Below are 26,068 nucleotides of genomic sequence, written 5' to 3'. Positions count from 1 at the left end.
ATGGCGAGCCCCGACGAGGGTGGCAAAGACAAGCTTCCGGCCGAGGATGAGGACAAGCGGGCCAAAGATGAACACAACCAACAGGAAAAGGCGAGCGGAAACATGTTGGGGCCGTCCTCGGGTGGGGACACCAAGCGAGAGAAGCGTAGGCCATCGTGGAGGAGCGGGTGCGCCTTGACCGAGCGTTTGGCCATCAACGTGTCGGGCATGCGTTATGAGACTCAGCTGCGCACCGTCGCCCAGTTCCCCAAGTCCCTCCTGGGGGACCCACGGAAGCGGCTGCGCTACTTTGATCCAATGCGGAATGAGCTCTTCCTGGATCGTAACCGGGTGTGCTTCGAGGCCATCCTCTACTTTTACCAGTCAGGTGGCAGACTGCGGCGACCCGCCAACGTGCCTCTTGATGTCTTCTTGGAGGAGTTACGCTTCTACCAGCTGGGGGAGGACGTCCTGGACCGTTTTAAGGAGGACGAGGGCTTTCCCAAGGAGGAGGAGGAGCGACCTATGCCCAGCGGGGAGCTGCGACGCCGTCTCTGGATGCTCTTTGAGTATCCCGAGTCATCCAGCGCTGCCCGCATCATCGCCATAGTTAGCGTTCTGGTCATTATCATCTCCATCCTTATCTTCTGCCTGGAGACGCTGCCCGAGTTCAGGAACGAGAGGGAGCAGAGAGAGGTGTGTGCCGACATTAACATACATCTCTTCAATTAAACGCAAAACTGACATGGTCCTTAGTTCAAGTTGTGTTAGCTAAACTGTAAAGTTACCATAACTTCCGCGGGTCTGATAGTGATAAATGAAGTTCTCTTTTCCTGATAGTATGAAAATTCCAGGCACCTAATATAATGAACATCAGATCTTGATACTTGCTTCATGGGATAACATCTGCACTTCGTATCACAGCATACTGGAAGTAGCTAGTTGAACTATAACATTTTAGAGGTGATGACCACTCAAACAAAGTTGTCAACTGGGCCTGGCCTGTGGCATGTGTCCAGGTGGACTTAGATAGACTCTAGCATTCCCCCTTTGGCCAAATTCACATACGTTAGGACCACATTGTTGGTAGACTGTGAAAGGGGATCATTCTTGGTTTTCAATTAGATTGAGCCTGTCCCATAGACTAAAAATGTGTACATTAGAATCATAAAATACTGATTTGTCGGTAGATCAGGTTCTTTGGTAGTTGTTTCAGATCCTACGATCGACAAGTGAACAGTACATGTTTTTGTTCGCCCCGTAGATTCCAGGGATAGACTCCTATTTCCCTGTGACCCTGAACAAGATATAGAAAATGCACATACAACTGGATGGACATTCCCAACGTAAACATGTGTGGTGTTAATAGGGAGAATAGGTGACAGGGTGATAAGAGGGTGGTAATGAGGTGAAGGGAGGGGGCATCAGTCGGTGAGTGGTGTCCCCTTTCCAAGCAAAAACTCTGCAGGAGAGACATTTCTGAGGGATTAGGAATCGGCAAAGACATCACTCAGTCAAGAACCAGATTACTTCCATTCCTGAAAGATGGAGTTAAATCGAAATGAGAGAAATCAACCAGATGATCTCTTGAAGACTAAACGAAGCCTGATGGAAGAGATGGGATAGGAGAACACATTTAGATGGAGACGATATTCCAGAAGACAAGGTAAAGCCAAGTGCACAGAGGCAAGGAAAGCAGATAAGGTGTTCTCATGTTACCCTTCTGCGATCTGGACCCCTAAATATAGTCAAAGGATAAGCCATCCAGATATGATTATGTGTATTAATAAACAGACACATGGCAATCTATGAGGACAGTCACCGAAGCAAATCAGGCTTGGGTTTGGGGATTATGGGTTTTATTTGGATTTGATGACAGTATGTTTAGGGTTAGTCATAAGGGTTTGAGTTGGATGAAGGCTGGGGTCCATGGGTTAATCAAAGGTTACAGATCGACTTAGGCAATGGCTTCTGAGTTTTGATGAGAATAGAGTTAGTAGAGTGCAAGGATATGGAATGTAGTGGTGCATCCAAATCCAGCTGAATCCAACTTCTATCCAAGCACAGGCTGGCCGGGAATGCTGACATTTTCCCAGCAAAGAACAGACAGTCAGGACCGACACAGCATAACATAAAAACAGAAAAATACAACAAGTGGAGCGCTGCAATAACCATAAACGTGCATGGTAACACAAACCATCTTATTAGTGCCAGGTTCTGTCAAGTCAAACTCTTCTCAGAAAACTTGCTAGTGTTGGTGTGAAACTTGAGTCCATCTTTTTAAATTTAGACCTGGAAATTAAAGTGTATGTGGAAAACAACCACAAGTCCAAGTGAAAGTGGAGAAGTGGTAAATGTTAGCGTCAATGTCAAATTCTCCCAATGTGCTGGGAAACTACTTCCATACTTGTTTTGATTCGCATCAGCATTTCGAAATAGTGATACCAAGCAAAAACTATTACAAGCGAGTTTTTTCAGACTGTTTCAGAATTCTGACCTTCACACAATATATAGAACTTACCGTAAATTCCGGACTATAGGCCGCTACTTTTTTCCCTCCCTCAGTATCTTGCGGCTTATAGTCCAGCGCGGCTTATTTGTTGATTTATTTGGGTTAATAGGTAACACTTTATTTGAGAGTGGCGTCATAAGACCGTCATAATTATAACACTATCAAGGGCATTAATGTATGCTATGACTGATGTCATTGTCATCCGGCAAACTATGTCACTAACTCCATTCATGTCCAGCTCGAATCTTTTAAATCTATTCAAAAGTGAGATAATTTGCCAATGACACAAAATGACATCTGTCATAAGGATTCATTAATGCTCATGGCAGTGTCATGTCATAATTATGATAGTCTTATGGCACGACTGTCAAATAAAATGTTACCAAATATGTCTTATAAATCTTATGACCGTCATAATTATGACAGGACACTACCAAGCATTACTGAATGCTTATGACAGATGTCATCAAGTGTCATCCGGCAAACTATGTCACTATCTCCATTTATGTTCAGCTCGGATCTTTTACATCCATTCAAAAGTGAGATAATTTTCCGGATAACACTAAATGACACCTGGTATAAGCATTCATTATTTGTCAGAACAGTGTCATAATTATGATTGTCTAATGACAGTTTTATGGCGCCACTTTCAAATAAAGAGTTACCAAATACCATATCTAGCAATAAATGAAACAACCGAAACAGTAACTGAAGAAATAATTTGCATAGAACATGAATTTTGATTGTTATTTACATCTGTAGTGCTTCAATGCATGCTAGGAGGCATGTTGGACGACAACAGTGTTGACAGCAGGTGGAGCAGTGATGGGCAAATTAAGCTTCTCGAAGCAATGAAGCTTTTCAGCCCATTGGTTCAAAGCTTCATGGTGGTCTTATGACAGTCTTACAGTGCCGCTGTCAAATAAAGTGTTCCCGGTTGCTATCTTTTGGTGTAAATATTCCATAATTCAGTGATGAGTGCTGCGGCTTATAGTCCAGTGCGGCTTATCTGTGAACACATGCCGTTTTTGTGTCAAATTTGGTGGGTGCGGCTTATAGTCAGTTGCGCCTTATAGTCCAAAAATTATGGTATTCCTAATCTTTGTCTTTCAGAGGTTAAGCAGCGTTCTTCACTCAGCCGTCAGCAATGAGTCCCTCCCGACCTCGATGGTCTTCGGCCCCTTCCAGGATCCCTTCTTCATCGTGGAGACCATCTGCATCTGCTGGTTTTCCTTTGAACTGATTATACGCTTCAGCTGCTCCCCCAGCAAGATGCACTTCTTCAAAGATGTCATGAACACCATCGACTTCTTCGCCATCATTCCCTACTTTGTCACGCTGGGCACAGAGCTGGCCAAGGACAAAGGTGCTCAGCCCTCAGTGTCGCTAGCCCTCATCCGGGTTATCCGTCTGGTGAGGGTCTTCAGGATCTTCAAGTTGTCTCGACACTCCAAAGGTCTCCAGATCCTAGGCCAGACACTTAAGGCCAGCCTGCGAGAACTGGCCTTGCTCATCTTCTTCCTCTTCATTGGCGTCATCCTCTTCTCCAGCGCTGTCTATTTCGCCGAGGTTGACCGACCCGACACGGCTTTCACCAGCATCCCGGAGGCCTTCTGGTGGGCCGTGGTATCCATGACAACAGTGGGCTACGGCGACATGTACCCTGAGACTGTAGGTGGAAAGTTGGTGGGATCCATGTGCGCCATCGCCGGCGTGCTCACCATCTCGCTTCCCGTGCCCGTCATAGTGTCCAACTTCAGTTACTTCTACCACCGGGAGATGGAGCGGGACGACACGACTGAGTACAAACACGTGTCCACGTCCCTCTGGGAAGACGACGAAGATGATGAGGAAGAGATGGACGAAGGGCACGAGGACAAATGGGAAAGCGTGCCGCTTTACGGAAAAAGCATGGAAGTGGACGGAGATCTTGGTGGAGTGAATTTTCTCCTCAGAAAACCTCTGGTCACTCAGGTGTGAATGAACCGTTGAAAGGGGTTACCACTAGAAGTAGGAGGCATGGACAGGGGGAACCTTGAATCAAGCTTGTTAAAGTAATTTGACGTTTCACTACACCAGATCCCACAACTGCAAAGAAACATTACTTTAAAAACTTTTCTGCCAGCTCTTCATTGAAGAAATTATAATTATTGTTAAGTAAAATTTTTGGGGCACCTGCATAAGTGACACGTGCTATTCGGTGAGGCTGACAGGATATACAGAGGCGTAGCAAGGGTCCCTGGGGCCCCAGGCAACATGGGGCCCTTGGAGCGTGTGCAAGTAAGGGGGACAGATGGACTTGGAACAATAGCATATTTAATAAAAGTATAATAACTAGGGCTGTCAAACGATTAAAATTTTTAATCGAGTTAATCACAGCTTAAAAATTAATCGTAATTAATCGCAATTCAAACCATCTCTAAAATATGACATATTTTTCTGTAAATTATGGTTGGAATGGAAAGATAAGACGGATATATACATTCAACGTACTGTACATAAGTACTGTATTTGTTTATTATAACAATAAATCCACAAGATGGCATTAACATTATTAACATTCTTTCTGTGAAAGTGATAGAAAGACTTGTAATTCTTAAAAGATAAATTTGAGTGCAAGTTATAGTAATTTTATATTAAAACCCCTCTGTATGTTTTCGTTTGAATAAAATTTGTAAAATTTTTAATCAAAAAATAAACTAATAGCTCGCCATTGTGGAAGGTAGTGATTGAAATACACCACAAGGTGTCAAGGGCGAGTTTTAAATTAATTAGGGATCTAGCCAAGTTTTTCTAGTGTGTTTTGCCCCTCGACTGACGCCATAGTTTCCGGGTTCATTGTACCTTACGTTCATTTGAGCGTTGACTTCACAACGTATGAGACCTCTGATAGTTTGTATATTGTGACTAAATATTGCCATCTAGTGTATTTGTTGAGCTAAACGGAATGTTTGAATAGAGTTCGACCAAAGTCTGAGTATTATTTTGCATAGCTATTTTGATTGGGAATGCTAGTTCTCTTTGCATTGAGCGCTTTTCTTTTTGTGAACATTATTTTTTTTTGAGAGATAGGAATATTATTTTTGTTGTGCTTTCAGTAAATGATACTATAGCGATTTAACTGTTCCGCCCAAATGTATGATGGGAAGTTGGTCAACCATGACTGTCAGTGGTGGCTGCAAATGGCATATCTTCTCTGCGTTGTGTTCAATACAGGGTGTTCAGAAAAAGATTATCTCTTGTCATTCTACCCCACATCGCTCGCCACAATAGTTAGAATTGTTGTGGAAGAGATGCCAATATCACTTGTCTCTGCTTCTTAGCTCTCAATATACATAAAACGGCGCCATTGTAGTCTGTTTGCTGCAATGCATGAGTGGGTTGTCCCGCGCATGTGATAAATGCGTTGAATATTTTAATGTGATTAATTTAAAAAGTTAATTACCGCCCGTTAACGCGATAAATTTGACAGCCCTAATAATAACGCCTCGGTCTCATAGAGCGCTTTTTAGGATACTCAAAGTACCCGGCTTCTACTACATTAGGACATAAAACTACAGTAACATAGTACACTCACCGCTGTCTTGCTTCCTTTTCTCCTCTTCTGCTTTTTTATCTTTCTTTTGTCGCTTCCAGAAGGATAACTTTTCTTCATTTTGGATAAACGCCAATTAAAAAAAAGCCAAATCGCCGCTTAATCTCACTCTGAGTCACGTGATGGGTGGGGGGAGTGTAGAGCGAGTGAAGGGGCCCCTTCAGGGAACTCAGACAAAAGGCTTTCACTGGCACTGTCGCACTTGTCGCTGCGACAGTGCAGTAAAGCTGTGTGTGCTAAATCTGTTGGCCCTCTGGGGCCCCCTGCTGGCTGGGGGTCTTAGGCAATTGCCTAATGGGACGCGACGCCTCTGAGGATATAACAACTAATCCAGATAAATGCAGGTCCTGTATAAAGCTAAAAAACATCAGAATCTGTCCAAAAGCTAAACAACTAACTCGCGTTTTCTGTCGAATCGGTCTTTGGCTAGCTATTATTGCACAAATAATACATCGCATAAATTTGCTCAAACTGGCAAAGAAATACTTCTACATGTCTGATGAGTCATTGTTATAATTTTTTTTTTACATGAAGGCCGCATACAATCAACAAACTTTGTCACTTTAAGATTTTGTACGTGAATTGAAAACACTGCAAACTCTTCTGATATTCTGCCACAAGTCACCTTTTTGACAGACACCGTGGCAAAAAGGGGGTGTGTTTGGATAAAATCTGTCCTTGGATTGGTTGAATATGACAAGCGCCAACAACTGTGCCAATAAATTTCTTTGCTCACTTACAACTGTGTACATTGCGTCGCTGTCAGAATGTGTAACACAGTTATTAATACTTTTATGGTTCAATCTAAATCACTATATAAAACTGGTGTGCAGCCATTCCATCTCTAGGGGTCAGCGTAGAGCAGGATGAAACAGCTGCTGCTTTTCATTTGCAAAGTGGTGACATGGACAAACATCAACATCCTTCTTGAAATAATCACTACACTAATGGATGCCACATGGTTCTTTGATTTTCTTTGTTTTGACGCGAAAAGTCACGATTGGTTTTTCTGGGCCAAAAATCCTATGAACTCATTGGCTGCCATTGATTGAAACGTGATTGTTACCTTTTATTGATGCTAATTTAAAAAAATTAAAAAAAATTATACTTGCGAAATGCCAGCTGTTCGTAATCTCCTAGGGACCTTAATTAGCAACAGGAGACGACTCATACTATTGGATCTCCTTAGATTAATATTTCATATTCACGGACACATATATTTTTAATTAGTAATTAATATGTGAGTACATGTGTATTGTTTTAAGTCAATCCCAACCACAAGAGATTGTTTAGCGCTGGAATGTCACACAGAAAGAAAGTCTCCAAATGTTTGTGGGGACTCAAATTGGCTCTCATCTTTTGAAAAATGAATACATAATTGCCCCAATCAGATTACACTGCTATTCATCATGTTATAGTTGCCGTATAAATCAAACCTTTTGTATTGCGTTGTACTACTATATCAATTACTGACGTAAACAGCTCCATAGTTCAACAGAACATCTGATCCTAAATAAAAGTTGACAGACCGTTGGGAATTTGCGAATGATGTAATTACCCTGTTTGGCAGAAGAGGTCGCTGTTGCTCAGCACGACCAAGTTGCATTGAGATCATTGGAAGTACAGTGTAAAAAGTTCAAGTGTGGTATTTAGGGCTCCTATTTGACCAAGCTGCAAATCCTCTATCTGCATCCAAACGTATTATTCTACATACATCTCCAACTTGTCCTAACTCTGACTGAAACCACTTACCTGTCAATTTAGCTACCTAAAACAAGTCTCCTCGAAGCAGTACAATTATGTTTTCATACTTCAGTTGATAACATAAAACATGTAAAATTCACAGGACAAAGAGGATAAAGTAAGTGAACCATTGGAAGGAGAAACTGGTTGACTATCACTTGGCAGCAAAAGCATGAACCAAATGTTTCCTGTAGTTGCAGATCAGATGTTCAGACACAAAATTCCTGAGATGTCTGCTGTGAAGAGCTCTCTTAAAGTGATCCTCGATCTTTACGACAAGTAATTCTTAAAAGATAAATATTAGTATGCGTTATAATAATTTGATATTAAAACCCCTCTTAATGTTTTCGTTTTGATAACATTTCGAAAATTATTTTAAGTGATAGGTCGCCATTCTTGTTACGTCGCAGTGCGTGACGTCACCGGGCCGAACTTCCAGCATGTCACTCTTAGCTACCCCAACATGTTGTCGGTTCTGCAGGACAGCACTGTCGGTCGTTCACATGACGAGCATCAAAGGCAAAATGAGAACGGGAAATACAGTACCTTATAAGAGAAGAATTAGGCAAAACTGGTGATGTACTCGCTGCAAGTGCATCTCATTGACAACGGAGCGAGAGAGTGTATGCTGTTGAGAACTCTGGTTTTTGTTGGAAAATCTTCAAGGTAAGATATTGCGTTTTCAAACTTATCCCAGTATAATTATGTAGATTGTTAGTGTCCAGAGCTGTCGTATGCTTTACATACAGTACAAGCCAACAGTTTGACGGGAACAAATCCTGGAATCGAGTGTAATCCATGTCTTGTACAATGTAACACGTGGTAGGTAGGATACGTGCATAAAAGTACCAAAAAGGGGAGAAGCTTCCACTTATGCACATTTATTCACAAAAAATATATATTTTCACCTTGACCACTCGTCACTCGGGAGCTCAGCGGTACGCACACACGCGTTCCCAGACGAACTTCAACATAAAAGTAAGGTCCATGTCAGAGTCACTGTCGTCACTGTAGCGCGCCATGGTGCTTTAATTATTTGGTATGATTTGGGGAAAACTCCCACGAAGAATAGTCGAAAAAAAAGATAGCAATAGTAATCCAAATCCGCGTTTTTTCACTCACTCGAACATTCAGGAATTAGACCGATTTCATGGCAATTTGCAACCGCGATCAGGCCGTCGAATCCACAAAATAGACTGATCCGAAAAGCTGCTGTGGGACCAACAAATCCAGAAATTCGACAGATTCGAAACCAATATTGCCGCCGCGGTGGGACCGTCGGATTACGGATCCCTTACTTGACTGAGGATCCAGGAAAAATGTCCGGGCGCCAGTTGTAACGTGTGGTAGGTAGGATACAAAAAAGGGGAGAAGCTTCCACTTATGCACATTTATTCACAAAAAATAATAATTCCACCTTGACCACTCACGTCACTCCACTTGTTACCATTTGACTGGAAATTGCATCCAAAAGCAGCACATCGTGGCCTTTTACCTCGCGAGTTTAGGCAGCAATATGCAATTGTTGTATACGCTACACATTTGGAAACATCAGTTTTACGTCATCACTGCGAGCCATCAAAACATGGCGCCAACGATCAGTCTAAATGTGTGCTAAATATTATAATATATTGCCAGTGATTTAACATTTTATGTGTTTCTAACAACATATTTTATTACAAGAGAACAATTGTGGTTAATTAGAGCCTACATGTACTTAAGGTAGAGGATCACTTTAAGGTCATGCAATGACATATCAACTGGGTTACGCTCAGAACTTAAGATGGAAACAGTTCCGAATTATGTCTAAAAGTCTTGATGATCACCAATCCACAGTTAAGACCACTTGACTATAAATGGAGTTCAGCACTGCTACTTCTTTTCCTAGGATTCACCATCATGATCATCATGATCACACACACACACAAAAAAAAAAAAAACACTTCATTTTCTGTCACATAAGCGGATTTCGAGGGGGGGCCAGGCCCTCCCCGGTGGCCGATAAGTGTCATTGGATGTAATTTACTTTTTTATATATGGCGGAAAACACTCAGGTGACTTGTCCGATATGTATGTGTGATACACCATTGGAAAGCTTAAAATCTTAATTTTCTGGGGGAAGAAAAATTTTGAACAGGAGGGCGTTTCTAAAAAAAAAAAAATTTTTTTTAAACAGCAAAACCCAATCTGGAGGTGAGAGCACACGAGAGCAGAATTAAAGATGCCATGACTTTAACAAGGTGTTATCGCATACTTACCTTGTTTCGATCCAAAAACTCCAAATGAGTGTCAAGACACAGCTGGATTTTTTGGAGATTTTAAGGGTGAAACATGGGAATATAACAAGGGTCGCGATGCAGAAATCGCAGACATCAGAGAGTGGTCGAGATGTTCTTTTTCACATAATTACCCTTTTAAATGTTATTTTCAATTTTCTTTGTTTGGATCGATTATTTATCATCTAACATATAGGAGAAAATGCGATAGTAATAAAAAAATACAATTAAGGGATAGTTATGAGGTAGATATCCGTGACTTTTTACAGACACCATTTTTTTTCGTTGTGACGTAATTTGTTTAGAAGTTTAAAATACAGTGCTGCTCAAAAGTTTGTGAACCCCCTCAACATTTTGGAATTTTCTATTATTTCAACCTGATTTCCTAATCAATCAATTCAGTAGTTTTTTTTTGTTTTTTTAACAGTTGTGTTGTCGAGACTAAATTAAAAAGAGTTTTCATCAACTGATGTAGGTGCAAAATTGAACTGTTTGGTCACAACCAAAACCGCCATGTCTGGCGAAAAGTCAACACTGCATACCACCAAAAGAACCTTCTCCCAACAGTGAAGCATGGAGGTGGGAATGTCAAGATCTGGGCTTGCTTTTCATCCTCAGGACCTGGACAACTCCACATAGTCCAGGGAATCATGAATTCTGAGGAATATTGTCAAATCCTAGAACATAACCTGACGCCATCTGTTTTGAAGTTAAAGCTTGGCAGAAGGTGGATCATGCAACATGATAATGATCCAAAGCAAGATTCGTGTTCTGGACTGGCCCAGTCAAAGTCCTGACCTAAATCCCATTGAAATGCTGTGGCGGGACCTGAAGCGAGCAGTTCATGCCAGACGCCCATCAAACCTCTCTCAACTGACTGCGTTCTGCAAGGAAGAATGGGCAAAAATCCCCCAAAGTAGATGTGAGAGGCTGATTAGTCACTACAGAAACCGTTTGGTTGAGGTAATCTCTGCAAAAGGAGGCGCAATATCCTATTAACTGAAGGAGTTCACATACTTTTGCACACATGATATCTGAGTTTTTCTTAAATCAACCACTTTTGTTAAATAAAGAATGACAATATAACTATTTCTTTTGTTTCAGTCCATTATTTGGAATGTCAGTATTGTGGATTTGGGTATAACTTAACATTTAATAAGGTTATTTTAGTTTTTTTTACAAAAAATCTGACCATCGCTGTGGGGTTCACAAACTTTCGAGCAGCACTGTATGCGAGTGAATAATTTTTTAAAGTCGTTTTTTTTAAAAAATGAAATATTAGACATCAATTAATGATTCTAAGCTAAAAATGACAGACATTTTGAATAATAAATATAAATAATTACCTACGTTTTATGGATGGGTTGGAAAAAAAGCGGTTGTGCGACGTCTGTAAAGGGGTGGTTTGAGGGTAAAACGGACATATTAAAAATAGTTGGGGGGCTTAATGTGCCATGAATCTGCTATGGCAGCATAGACATATTGTTCTTTCAAACACAACAATTCTTTTGGCTTAAAATACAGCAGTTTATTTTAAAGAGGGTTGCACGAGCAGAAACTACTTTTTCAGTCTTGTGTTTTCTGCCATCTATAAAAGTTGTAAAGCAATAAAACTGCAACAAAAATGAATGAAATGAACAAAAAAAAAATTTTTTTTTATAATGATTCAAAATTATTTTTCGAACAGATCATGTGACTAACAACTCAGATAGTCATTTGCTTTACATATAATTAAATTAAAAAAAATAGGCAAGCGCAATTTTATTTTTCAAATGATTTTTTTCTTTGATTGAAAATATTTTTTTTTTGATTGAAGCCACTTTTTGGGGGATTAAATGATTTTGTCACAAATGTCCTACCCATAATATGGCCCAAACACAAAATGGATTGCTTCAATCAAAGAAAACTTTTTCAATCTCAAATATTTTTTGCATTCAAAAACCATGATTGAAATCTCTTTTTTGATTTGAAGTGAGTTTCTTTTTGAAAATATATATATTTTTTGAAACAACTTATTTTTTTGGATTGAATAATAAAGACAATATTGTTCTAGCCAAAATGTGGCCCAAACACAAAGCAACATTACTTCAATCGAGAAAAAAAATAAAATAAAATCAATTAAAATAAATAGCTTTCACATGCTTTTTTTTTTCTTTCCCAAATGTATTTATTTTATTTATTTTTTTATTTTATTATTTTATTTTCAAATATATATTTTTTGGTTGAAAATATATATTTAGATTGAAGCAACTTTTTTTATTGAAGCAACTTTTTTTTTTGATTGAATAATAAAGACACAAATCTACCTCCATATGGCTACGCCCAGGGGATACAATTTTTTACTGGGGTAACTACATTGGCACGACACCGGCGGGCGTACCATATTCAATGGATGACCATTTGGCGAAAATTATAGCTGTCCTAAGCAGCCTGATTTAGAATTCCCCTCAAGAATAATGGGAAACAAAAATCGCTCACTGTCAACTTATTATTATAAATATTCTTGTAAGTTAATTTTATTGCTGACACTGCGTTTTGGGGTCATCAACATGTTGTGCCCCCCCGCCTCAAAAGTCAAACTCCGCCTATGGCTTATCGTCACAATGACGTGTTAGCGAGCAGATTAGCGCTTCGCCGCACCAAACTTAAATGACGTGCGTCAAACCATTGTCAAACTTTCACCTTCAACACACACAAACACACAGCCGGCCTGCAACGCAATCATCCGCCGTTCTTATGCTGTCTGGGAAGAATGAAAAGGATTGACGTCTTTCTGGCCATCTGCCGCCCCCCATCTACCACCCCTCCATCTTCTTTGAGAGGATTAAGTGTGTTGATATGTGTATCTTTGTCTCATCAATGGTGTGCGTGCCTGTGTGTGTATGTCCATCCAGTAATTTCTTTGTGATTTTTTTTGTCTTTAACTATGACGTGTGACCCCTTTTGCATGGCAAAACCTCCCACAGAAGGTAAAAGAAAACACTGCTCTTAAAGGAACTCTTGGCGAGGTTTTATTGCATACAAGCACGCACACACACACACACGCACACTTAAGACCTGCCACGTCGAAAAAAAGAAAGGCATTCAAGCGGAGTAGGTGAGTGGGAGGTGTGTGCTCTTGATCTGCGAGATAAAATCGGAATAAAAGTCAAAATAAAACAACAAAAAACTTGTGCGCTTCAGCAACAATGAGTCATCCAGCGTAGGAAAAACATCAGAAGAAAAACTGCAAATTGCTAATAAATGGATAGAAGACACGGGAGGTCAAGTTTGCTTGAAGGTGACGCAAAACAGAGGACTACTTTGGCCATTTTGGCTAGTCGACTTGCAGGTGCCCTAGTATACTTCTGGCGTTTCCTGCAAACCGGATGAAACATTGCCGCTTGGTGGAAACGACGGTTTCACGAGGGAGTTTTAGTTTTGAAAATGACCAATCAAACACAGTGACAGATAAATTAATTTAATCATTTTAGCAACAAAATGAGAGGTGTTTTGATTTTCACATGAATTTCAACAACTGGACGGAATTTGTTTTCACGGTAGGTCGCATGGAAGGATGGCGTGCCGCCGGTCATAAGCTGTGTCGTCGCTTTCCTCGCCGTCGCTGGGCTCACCGAGAACTCGTTCTCGTTCTTCCTCCTCCTCAGTTTCGCTCTCTCGGTGCAGACGGTCACGGTCGCGGTAGCAGCGAGGAAGGCCGGGGACCTGCGGGAACGCATGCATGTCATTCCAGGTCCTCTCTCATTTATAAATGCCCACAAACTAGGGTTGGGAATCTCTGGCATGAAGCCGATTCGATATGTATCTAGATACACAGGTTACGATTCGATTAAAAAAACGATACATTTTTAAAGCCGAGCGATTCGATACAGTTTAAGAACGATACGGTTCGATACAGAGTGAAAACGATACGATAGCAAACATTTGTTGTGTGTGGTCGTAAAGTATTTTAAACATATAAAAAAGACCAGATTTCTAATAGCAAAATTAAACAACAAAATTTCATACCAATGTTATGTTTTATTTAGGGCTGTCAAATTTATCGCGTTAACGGGCGGTAATTATTTTTTTAAAAATTAATCACGTTAAAATATTTGACGCAATTAACGCACATGTCCCGCTCAGACAGATTTAAATGTCAATAGAGTGAAATGCCTACTTGTTAATTGTGTTTTATAGAGTTTTGCCGCCCTCTGCTGGCGCTTGGGTGCGACTGATTTTATAGGCTTCAGCACCCATGAGCATTGTGTAAGTAATTATTGACATCAACAATGGCGGGCTACTAGTTTTTTTTTATTGAAAATTTTACAAACTTTATTAAAACGAAAACATTAAGAGGGGTTTTAACATAAAATTTCTATAACTTATACATGTATCTTTTAAGAACTACAAGTCTTTCTATCCATGGATCGCTTTAACAGAATGTTAATAATGTTAATGCCTTCTTGTTGATTTGTTGTTATAATAAACAAATATAGTCCTTACGTACCGTATGTTGAATGTATATATCCATCTTGTGTCTTATCTTTCCATTCCAATAATTTATTTTACAGATAATTTACAGAAAAATATGGCATATTTTATTGATGGTTTGAATTGCGATTAATTGTGATTAATTAATTTTTAGGCTGTAATTAACTCAATTAAAAATTTTAATCGTTTGACAGCCCTAGTTTTATTTTTTTATGAAAAAAAAAAAAAAGGCTTACTATATGACCGTCATTTTGTTGGATGGGATTGATAATAAAATAAACTCCAGTGACAGACAACAATAAAGTGCAGTAATTCGATTACTGTAATTCCTGGTGTTTTGAATACAAGAGGTAAGTAATTTAAGTACAAACTTTCAACGTAAACATCTTACAAACAAAAATATGCAGCAGCAGAAAAAAAGAATTAAACCTGCAATGTTATCATAAATAAATAATAAATTATGCTTTACCACTGGTATAATTGGGGGAATAAAAACATGGCATTTTAGACAGACAGGTCAATAATCATTACTTTAACCTTATAAGCAGCATGTGCCTGTGCTTCCACATTTTTTTATGCCTCATCATTGTCCATATCTTTTTTGAAGGGCAGATTTTTTTCTTGAGGAAGATCAACTAATCCACATGTTCATGTTTAAGTAGACTGCGTTTCGTGGAAAAAAAATCTCCAGAGGGTCGTGCTGCCCTTTCTACCATTGTTGTGGGTTATTTTTCAGGGTTAGAAACTCACGATCTCTTTACCGCTCCACACTTAACACTAGCTCTGTCCCATGCGAACAGATCTGGCTGCCTTCCTCACCTCAAATTCCGACTTTTGTTTTTCCTGGGTGCGTTGAAAATCAATCGCTGCACGTCGCTGGCGTCGGTGCTCAAACGGTCCATTGTTTTAGCATGTTGCTTCGTTGCGACTACTAGTTTTGTTTTGGGCTGTGAAGAAAACGCTACGGAGCGTGTGTTATAGTGGTTTTGTTAGCTCTCGCGTTGTTATGACACGCCCGTGACGATCGGGTAATGACGGCGAATAGTAGCGGTTCTGCCGAAATTCATGGGAAGTTGAGGCAACCACGACCGTTAGTTGTGCTTGTCCATATTATATCATAATTGCCGTCTCAATCTAAGTGCGCTGTGTGGTAAATGACACAAGCGCAGCATGTGAAGTAAAAGCTAAATTATTATCCCATTAAGCAATGCATTGAACTAGGCATTAGAAGCCGATTCTTGTGCTCGCGATAGCCGAATTCTATCTCTACTATCGGTTCATTGAATATTTAATGGCTAATTACTGTCAAATGGTAACTTTACTATCGATACAGCTGTATTTCTCACCTGTAAAAACTAATATCCGGTCGTATCGGTTTATCGTTCTCAAGCTTACCACAAACTATGGTACTTTCAGACAGGGGTGCCGTATAGGGGTGAAAAGTGAGACTGATTCATTTACTATTGACTGGGGGTTCTGATGCTGTTATGTTAATAGTTCAACCCAGCGAATGCTTTCATTATTTTTTATTTGTCATCATTTTCATCATTATTTAATTTTGTTATTATTATTATTATTTTCTTTTGTCTGTTTACTTCTTCAGCCTTTCATGCTGGGCAAAACGATTAGACACATTGGGGCTACTAATTTAGTGGCACTGTTGCACATATGAGAGTGGGATCGAGATTAAGTGGATAGGAATTAGGAAGTAAATGTATCGTATAGGGAAAGTTAGGAAGAGCTTGCAACTTACTGTTGCTATCTGTAAAGTTTTTTGGAAGGTTTTTTTTGTGTTTTCTTATTTATTTCAATGGGTTGGGGAATGGGGAGGGAGAAGCAGTTCTTCATGCTCTAATTTAGGCACTTTAAGGGCTTGTATTTTTATTTTTTATTTTGATGATGATGTGGCAGCGCTATCACTAAGCTTTATATTATATTATGTCAGTACCATTATACTCTGCAGATTAGACAATACATGAATGGTGATCTTAATTTGGTAAGCTGGAATGTCAAGGGCCTAAATCATCCAATCAAAAGAAAGAAGGTATTTAACCATCTAAAGCAGTTTAAACCAGACATCGTCTTTTTGCAGGAGACACATATACGAGCATCTGAGCACCTCAGGCTTATGACGGGCTGGTCAGGGCAGCACTTTCACTCTGCATTTGAAGCCAAGGCAAGGGGAGTTTCTATTTTGGTTGCCAAACATATGCATTTTGAACCAGACAATGTCACAGCTGACTCAAATGGGAGATATATAATCGTTACTGGGAAACTTTTTAACACCAAAATTATATTTGCTAATGTTTATGCTCCTAATACGGATGATGTCCGCTTTTTTGATAATTTTTTCTCCCTTCTTAATGGGTTGGATACACATTACTTAGTTTTAGGGGGGGACTTTAATTGCTGGCTGGACCCGAGTCTCGACCGCTCCTCCAGCAGATCAGCAGTAGTGAGTAGATCTGCATCATGTATTCAATCATTCATCGCTGAATTTGGGATTTCGGATATATGGCGTTTTCTTAACCCTAGAGAAAAACAATTCTCTTTCTTTTCCAGTGTCCATCACACTTATACTAGAATTGATTATTTTTTTATTGATAGCAGACTTATCCCTCGGGTCAACTCTTGTACATACCAAAGCATAGTCATATCTGACCACGCCCCTATCGTGATGTCGGTGTCATTTCCCAATGTTCCCCGGCCTATGAGGCACTGGCGTTTCAACCCTGTTGTACTTTCAAACCCACAGTTTTTTAATTACATAAAAGACCACATTACTCTTTTCTTTGAAATTAATTGTTCACCTGGTGTATCCTCTCTTCTGGTCTGGGACACATTTAAGGCATATATTAGAGGGCAAATTATTTCATTTACTGCAAACCTGAAGAGACAAACGCAAAAGGAGCAATCAGAGTTGATATCAAAAATTCAGGAGATTGATTGTCACTATGCTCTTGATCAAACCTCAGAGCTATTTAACCAACGTGTAGAATTGAAAACAAAGCTGGACCTTCTCACTACTTACCAAACTGAAAACCTCCTGTTAAAAAGTAAAAGCATGTACTATGAGAACAGTGAGAAGATTGGGAAATTGCTAGCTAATCAATTAAAAGGCCAAAAAGCTAAACAATTTATAACACGTATTCAAACAGACAATGGTGATATTTCTCTCGATCCTACTGAAATAAATGACACCTTTAAAAGTTTTTATGCCCAGCTGTATACCTCGCAATTTAACAAGTACGATGATGATGATGATGATGCAACTATTGCAGCCTTTCTTGACCCTCTACCCATCCCAACCATTCCATCAACATTACTGGGGAAAATGGAGGGTCCTGTGTCCCAGTTGGAGATAACCCGGGCTATTGCATCCATGCAATCTTCGAAGATGCCTGGCCCGGATGGTTTACCATCAGATTTCTATAAGACATTCTCAGCATTACTCTCACCGTACCTTGTCACCGTTTTCTCTGAGTCACTCAGGCTTGGTTCACTTCCTCAGTCCATGAATGAGGCTCGTATAACTCTCATTGCCAAAAAGGGTAAGGATCCCACACGCTGTGCTTCTTACCGACCAATTTCTTTGCTGAATACAGATGCAAAAATTTTTGCCAAGGCAATAGCACACCGGCTAGAGGAAGCTGCCACTTTAATAATAGCGCAGGATCAGACGGGTTTCATTAAAAACCGACACTCCTTCTTTAACACTCGGCGGCTCTTTAATATTTTATACTCAAGCCCGAGTAATGTTCCTGAATGTATAGTCTCACTTGATGCCGAAAAGGCGTTTGATCGGGTAGAGTGGAAGTACTTGTTTAAGGTCCTGGAAAAGTTTGGTCTTAGTCCAACACTCATAGCATCGATAAAATTGCTGTATTCTTCTCCCATTGCAAGAGTTCAAACAAATAGCATAAGTTCTCAGCCCTTTGCATTGGGTCGTGGAACCCGCCAGGGTTGTCCACTAAGCCCCATTCTTTTTGCCTTGGCAATTGAACCACTTGCAATTGCACTCCGGAACAACCAGGATATTTCTGGTATTTGGAGAGGGGGTACTGAGCATAAGGTGTCTCTGTATGCAGATGATCTCCTCCTGTATGTGTCTGACCCCAACACCTCGCTTCCAGCTGCTCTTACATTGCTTGAGCAATTTAGCTCAGTGTCTGGATATAAAATCAATATATCTAAGAGTCAATTATTCCCAGTTAATAGAGAAGCGCTTGTTTTGGACCATAGCAGCACCCCGTTCCAGATTGAAGAGAGACAGTTTACATATTTGGGAGTGGTCGTTACACGGCAGTTTAAGAATCTTCTAAGAGATAATTTTACTGTTTTGTTAAATCAGGTTAAAACATCATTATCACAGTGGTCTCCCATAACATTATCGCTTGCCGGACGTATAAACTCAATAAAAATGAATATACTTCCAAAATTTATGTACTTATTTCAGAATATTCCAGTACTTATTCCAAAAGCCTTTTTTGTTTCTCTAGATTCCATAGTTTCCTCGTACATATGGCAAGGAAAAAGGCCTCGGGTCGGTAAAGCCATATTACGGAGACCAAAGAAGGACGGAGGTATGGGGCTCCCAGACTTTCGTCATTATTACTGGGCTGCTAATATTCGCTGTATCGCTTTCTGGACTCATTTTTATCTTCAACTGGATGGTCCAGGCTGGACGTCTTTGGAGCTGGACTCCTGTGAAAATGTCTCTCTTCCTGCACTTCTAGCTGCATCATCAGACTGTCAAATACCAAACTCACTTAACCCAGTGGTACGTCACACCCTTCGTATATGGGTCCAGTTTAGGAGATTCTTTAACTACAAACTGTTTTCTCTCTTGAGTCCGATTGCCTCCAACCACCTTTTCATCCCCTCTTCTTGTGATTATAACTTTCGGATATGGCATGATAAGGGTATCAAATCATTTGCTGACATGTTTGAAGATGGACACTTTGTTTCATTTACTCAACTGACTGAGAAATATAATCTACCCAGAACTCACTTTTTTCGTTATTTGCAAGTCAGGCATTATGTGCGCTCTAATGTGCCCAATTTCCCCTTAGTACCCAGTCCTAATCCAATCGACCGGTTTCTCTCCTTTGATCCACTTTCCGAAGGTGCACTGTCAAAACTGCATAACTACATTTCGTTATCATTGGGTTCAGCTATTGATAAGGTAAGGGCAGCTTGGGAACAAGATTTGGGGCATCTCCCTGATAATTTGTGGGAATCTATACTATCTTCAATACATAAATCATCAATCTGTGCTAGGCACTGCCTTCTTCAGTTCAAGGTGGTGCACAGGGCTCACATGTCCAAAGCTAAACTGTCCAGTTTTTACTCGAACATTACGGCCACCTGTGATAAATGCAAATTTGGGGAGGCTACATTGATACATATGTATTGGCTGTGCCCCAAACTGCAGAAATTTTGGTTTGATATTTTCCAAACTCTGTCCACAGTACTAAATAAGAATATTAACATCAATCCTACCCTTGCTTTGTTTGGTATTTTTCGTGAAGATAATGATCACTTGTCATCTACAGAACAACGTATGGTCACCTTTGCTCTGCTCTTGGCTAGACGCACAATTTTGCTACAGTGGAAGGGGGCTGCCCTGCCCACGCTTATCCAGTGGCGTCGGGATTTAATGTCTTGCCTCAAACTAGAAATGTTGCGCTTCTCTTTGACTAGGTCAAGGAGAAGGTTCCATACGACGTGGGATCCTTTTCTGACGTACTTTCACAAAACTCAAACAAAGCCATGAGATATGCTCAGATGTTCGGAGGGAACCCTTGAGACGTATGGATAAATACAATCATTCTCCTCCTATTTTTACATTTTCTCTCTCTAAAGATAAAGATATATACAGATATGGACATAAACGCAACAGCTTTTATTTTGTGATGCACTGCCTTTAACTCATCATTGATATGTATTTGTTTGCCTAAATACTATAGTTATTCAGGACATTTGGGGTTGTGGGTGGGGAGGGTTTATCTTGTGTTATCTTGTTTGTAAATTTCTGTTTATATACATGAAAAAATTGAATAAAAATATTTGAAAAAGAAAAGAAAAGTGAGACTGATTCTAAGGGCCCATGCCCTGATGGGGGCCCACAAAGAAAATTAGAACATTAGGTAATCGTTTGCAAATTTAAATATTAATCATGATCATTTTAATAGGAATAAATAGAAGGGTTTCGTTTTCTTGTTTTGTTTTTGCCAAAAAGTAAACACCCAGAGAGCATATTTATTGCCAGGCCCCTCCCCCCAAATTTTCATTAAATGGTTTGGTCCGCCCTTCCTTCGATCAGACCGGGAGCATAGCGGTGCACATTTGCTTTTACACCACTCAATGACTCAAAGTGCGCGCAGCGCAGTACTGAAGAAATGTTTTCAAAACAAAAATCGGGTTTTCAAAAGAGGAAATAAAGCAAAACAGTAGATGGGTAGAAAAGGCCAACAGGATGCGACAAAGTACTTCACAAAGGAAGGTTGCTGTCTTGTGTCAGAGTAGTGCTGAAAATTAACATGTTATCTTAGCTCCGAACCGAGGTCCCAGCTCACTCCGTAAGAAATACGGGATTTTCCCAGCTTCAATCACGGCATTTTTTGGTATCCTACAGATGTTTCAAGTTGGTGTGGAAATTTTCTTTTTTAAAATCGGCTTGAATCCACTTTGTGAAGAATTTGTTGAATTTAGTTTGTCATCAATTGAATTTAGTTTGTTAACAAGGGACCTCGCTTCGGAGCTCTAGCCTATAGTGGAGATCGCAAATTTCCAGTTGAGGCTAAGCCTACTCCATAATGAAATACTGTAATTGTTTGCTAGCTAGTGTTTGCTCCACTTTTAGCTTACATTTAATCTGTACAGCAGGCAAATCCTTAGCAATCTCACTATACTAAAACAGTTGTATACTGTATACTGTAATGTATACTGTAGTATAGTTAAGTTCAAACACAACATTTATTCTAAGTCATTCATTATGGTATTTGCTTTGAGAATATTTCTAATAAAAATATATTTAGATTGTAAAAGATGGCCTTCAGTACATTTCTTATAGATGATATCAGTTTATTCATTATTGTTCTATACGCTGTATGTTTACTTAAATATATTTTCATCTTAAATTAATGCAGAAAATGTACAAATTAGTGTGTAAAGATTCACCAGAATGCAGGAAATTACGTAGTTGATACTGTAAATCTGTGTGTGTGTCCCGGCACTGGTGGTGGGGCCCAAAGTGATATCTTTTCATGGGGCCCAAAATCCCTGCTTTCAGACTACAAGCCACTATTTTTTTCTTTCCCTTTTAATCTTGCGGGTTTATCACCAAGTGGCTAATTGATAGATTCCAAGCGGCCCAAATCGTCATGGTGATTTTGCTACTTTTGGTGCATTCAGTCTCTACCTACTCAAACAATTGTTCCATTATCAAAACTAAAAGTTTCTGAGTGCCGCTCTAAACATAGTAGCGATAACATTCCTAAGACTATGGTTGTTAGAAGTCGAGTAATTTTTAGGTGCATGGCGATTTTTCCTGCCACAACAGAAGGACAATTTTAAGTGCAAAAAGCATGTTTATTTCATATTTCACGCAGTATTTTATGCTCCTGAATGAAATAGATCGCTTGGATATGTGTGGAAGCTATCTATTTAGTTATTCAATTTTTGAATCCCGCGCCATGAAAATGAAGGACTACCTGGATTGAGGAAGAATGTGAATGTGACGTCAGCCGGGTCACCATCTCACAATACAGCCATTACTATGTAGCATGCAAAAGGATTGCGTTTTCAACTGATTTTGCAGATTAGTTTATTTTTTGCATCACGCCAGCCCAATGTGCTGCAGACTTTTGTTGCTGCACCAGGGAGAAGCGTGTGAGCATTTTTGGGTTTCAAAAAGTCCCTGTTCACCACGGAGAATGGCCAAAACAACTGTGGGACTATTAAACCGACGAGGAAGTAAGTAAACTATATGTTTTGTATTATGTCAAATACTGGGCTCATGGCACACGTTTTAATAAGGAGGTGGCTTGCATTTTGTGGGTGACAATGCTCCCTGTTCACCGAGAAGGCCACTCCGCCGACGACCGGCAGCTTGTCACACACCACGGTTACTTTCACCCCCTCGGTCCTCTTCGTGTGCCCGCCAATAGACCACTAACCTCAGCTTGGGCTCGGGAAGCCACGCGCTCCTCCGATGTTGGCCGGTTTGTCCGGCTTTGTCCCTGGCAACGAGCACTCTTGCCGGGGCCGCAGCAGGGGAACGACGAGCTGAAACTTGCTCGCCGCTGGGGGCTGGCCGATTGGTGAGGGCTATCACCCTTGCCGCCGTGTGTGACATGAGTTGGAGTAGTTTGTGTGATTTTTCATTTTCGAAAGGCGAAAAAGATTGGAGGAGACGCTCAGCGGTCATTCTCCAACTGCGTTCCCGGCAACAAGCACTCCTGCCGGAACCGAAACTTGCTCGCCGCCGGGGGCTGGCCGATCGGAGAAGACAATCAACCCCGCCGCCGTGTGTGACATGAGTCGGGGTAGTTTTGTGTGATTTTTTTGTTTTCGAAAGGCGAGAAAAAGACTTGAAAAGCCGTTCGGGTTAGCCTTGAAAAGCCATTCGGGTTAGCACGTGGGCTAGCTGTCGCGCCTCCTGTTTAGTTCACGCTCTTTTCTCTGTCTCCAAAGCCAGGGCAGGGAAATAACAAAAGCTGGCATAAAATACCGTTCAGGAGGTTAAGAAGTCTGAGGTTTTGACCATTATGCAGTAATTTTGCCCTGTCGAACTGAATAAACGCGTTTTTATTATTTCATATTCCATTCATTCATTTGTCATGACTATACCATTATTTAGCAATTGGGGAAAATACTTATATAAATATAAAGAATATTCTGTAAAAGTATTGGAGTAGAGCGATTGAAACAATGATGACATTTTGCCGCTCTCTGTCACATTTTCCTCTTTCTGAATCTTTCCCCTCAATGGGCTGAATTCTAAATCAGCTGAAATCGTTACACTGCGGACGTCATCCTCCAGCTGGGGATGCTAGAGCGCTATAATGACAGGTGAGGCTAAACGGCAGATTAAAAGACTAATTTCTCGTCATCTGCGCTTTGCCAAATTGTTGTATATAGTCTAATTGTCTCAAAATATGATTCACGTAATAATGCTATGTAAGATTTTTTTATGCGTCACAAGCACTTTAAGGATAACAATGGATCACAGTTGACTATGATCAAGTTGCTTGGCTGACACACTGCAGTGTAGGGATTTTATCGGTAGAAAAGCTACATCTGAAGCTTGATGCCATGACAGAAGAACAAATATACACTAGCCAAAAATGCTCCAACAAAAGCTCCTACACTCGTGTTAGCACATGTGTTCATGAAGTATTATGGGGATTTGAAGAGGAATTTGTCTGCTGCAAACTAAGAAGCCAGGGTTCAGTGTATTTCTTTTGCAGTTTGGATGTTGGGTTAGTAGAAAGATTTTGAATCAGTCTTTCTGCGTAAGATCTTTCCATGTAAATATATCCCATGTTAAAATGGGGGCTCCTGTGGCTTATGATCAGGTGTGGCTTATATATTTCTTCAATTTAGTGCTGCAACGATTAATCGATTAACTCGAGTATTCGAGTAGAAAAAAAACATTCAAATTAAATTTTGTTGCCTCGAGGATTCGTTTAATTAAAGTGGCATTGTAATGTTTTATTTTGAAAGTGTTTACATTTAGTTTATTGATTGGGGTGGATACATTGTCCTCTGGTCTGCCTCTTTTCCCATGGCTGAATCCAACTGCTCCCTGTTAAGACCAACGTAAGCTAAGTTTTTCTTTGGGCTAATGATTTTTAAATGCATTCGTAATTTAGTTTATATGTATATTTAGCCGTTTTTTGTGGGAATATGAGTCTGAACCATTTGTTGAGAGCATTGGAAAAAAAAGTTAGCATTTAAGCTTTTGCCATGTAAGTTAGCCAATTGTTCTTTTGTTGTACATAGCTCCTCATTTATTTATTTTTAATACCGTTTAAGGCTCAGCTCAGATATTTTAATTTTTCATGTTCGTTTTCCAGTTACTAGATTATTCAAACTAACTAGTTCATGGATTAATCGACTACTAAAATAATCGATAGCTGCAGCCCTACTTCAATTTAATTCAATTTGTGTGATACAATTGCACCCTACAGTGCAGAATTGACGGTGCGCACCGAGCATACAAACCCAAAATAATGTAGAAGAACAATAAAGCAAAATGAGGAGCAGAAAATGTGTTTGTACCTGGTTATCGTGGCTGGGTAGGGCTGAGTAGCCCGGTTCCGTCCTGCAGAGGAGGCGAGGTGAGTGGGCGCGGAATGGTCGAGGGGAGTGGGAATGGGAACAGATGGAACGCGGAGAGGGCGAACGGATAGAGCGCGGCGATGGGGAACGGATAGAACGAGAAGGCGAGTAGGTGACCGAGTGGGACTGGGACAGGACGTGGCCATGGTGGTTCTGCTTAGGAGGACGGGGCGAACGGGGTGGCAGCTCGGGCGGCTTGAGCGGGTCCACCAGGTCCATCTCGGTCAGGATAGGTGGTGGCGGGATGAAATCCAGCTCTTCCTCCGTAGGGAGGATCTGCATTTCAGCAGCGTCGATTTCCTGGAGCTCCGCTTTGGACAAGTGGTCCACGATGCCTGCCCCGAAAGAGTCGCCCACCACGTTGATGGAGGTGCGCATGCGGTCACTAAGTGGTATAAGAATGGCGTCTTAACTATGTCTCTAGTCAGAGTCAAGTTAAACCAATTTGCCAAAATTAACGCAATGGATGTAAAATTCATTTGAACTGGGAATTCAAATGGATTTGGCATTTATCACTGTCAAAGGTGCTGAATGACTTAAGCGAGTCTTAAGTCAAGTTCTACAGTCTTGCTGAACCACAATAAATAATCGCACATTTGAAATGAGTATCCGTACTTTAGTTGCTGATTTGGCAAAAATATTTGCCCAATGACCAACCAACACATGGTAGTGAACTCATCTGCACTAGGCTAATCAGAAGAATGCTGGTTACATTCGAAGGTTCAGAGGATGGACTGAGTCCCAATCAAGCAAATTCCAAAGTAAGCTGCGTAAAGTTTTACAATCTTGCGCAAACACAAAACATATCGCTATCAGTTGCTTCACTAACACATTCACTATCAATAGCCATGTTTCCATGCAGCCAATTATCCTTTAGTTAATTGTCAATAAGTTTGTATTTTAGCCGTTATCCAGTTGTGCAAGGCCATATAAAACGTTAAAAAGATGACAATACTTACAAATCTGTTTTAAAGTAAAGGAAGTAGATGTTGCTGTCTAATATATGGCTAAAACAACGCAGTGAAAGATTTGAACTAGGGGTGTGACAAAATATCGAAATGGTGATATATCGTGATACTCTTTATCCCAAAAGGTTATCGATATGCTCCTGCTAAGAATCAAGATATCGTTTTAAAAAGGTGT

At 40.3% G+C, this 26,068-nt stretch overlaps 2 protein-coding genes across 3 annotated transcripts in view; one reads left to right on the top strand and one right to left on the bottom strand.

The window, feature by feature from the left end:
- kcna7 (potassium voltage-gated channel, shaker-related subfamily, member 7) lies at window positions 1-4,471 on the top strand. The gene is made up of 2 exons (XM_057817432.1): window positions 1-675; window positions 3,605-4,471. Exons 1-2 carry the CDS (start codon window positions 1-3, stop codon window positions 4,469-4,471), a joined length of 1,542 nt encoding a protein of 513 aa, XP_057673415.1.
- An 8,215-nt stretch (window positions 4,472-12,686) lies between these two features.
- slc1a9 (solute carrier family 1 member 9) overlaps window positions 12,687-26,068 on the bottom strand; it is a 57,805-nt gene continuing 44,423 nt past the window's right edge. Inside the window, exons 9-10 of one of the 2 annotated variants that reach the window (XM_057817430.1) lie at window positions 24,866-25,310; window positions 12,690-13,810 (exon numbers count right to left, since the gene is read on the bottom strand). In XM_057817430.1, coding sequence (XP_057673413.1) covers window positions 13,640-13,810; window positions 24,866-25,310 — 616 coding nt within the window. In that variant the 3' untranslated portion in view covers window positions 12,690-13,639. Of the gene's footprint in view, window positions 13,811-24,865; window positions 25,311-26,068 lie in introns of both variants that reach the window. The other variant, XM_057817431.1, reaches the window with a different exon arrangement.

The sequence above is a fragment of the Corythoichthys intestinalis genome, chromosome 16 (assembly GCF_030265065.1).
Source record: "Corythoichthys intestinalis isolate RoL2023-P3 chromosome 16, ASM3026506v1, whole genome shotgun sequence".
NCBI lineage: Eukaryota > Metazoa > Chordata > Actinopteri > Syngnathiformes > Syngnathidae > Corythoichthys > Corythoichthys intestinalis.
Note: the sequence above shows the minus strand (reverse complement) of the source record. Positions and strands in the feature narration are given on the sequence as shown.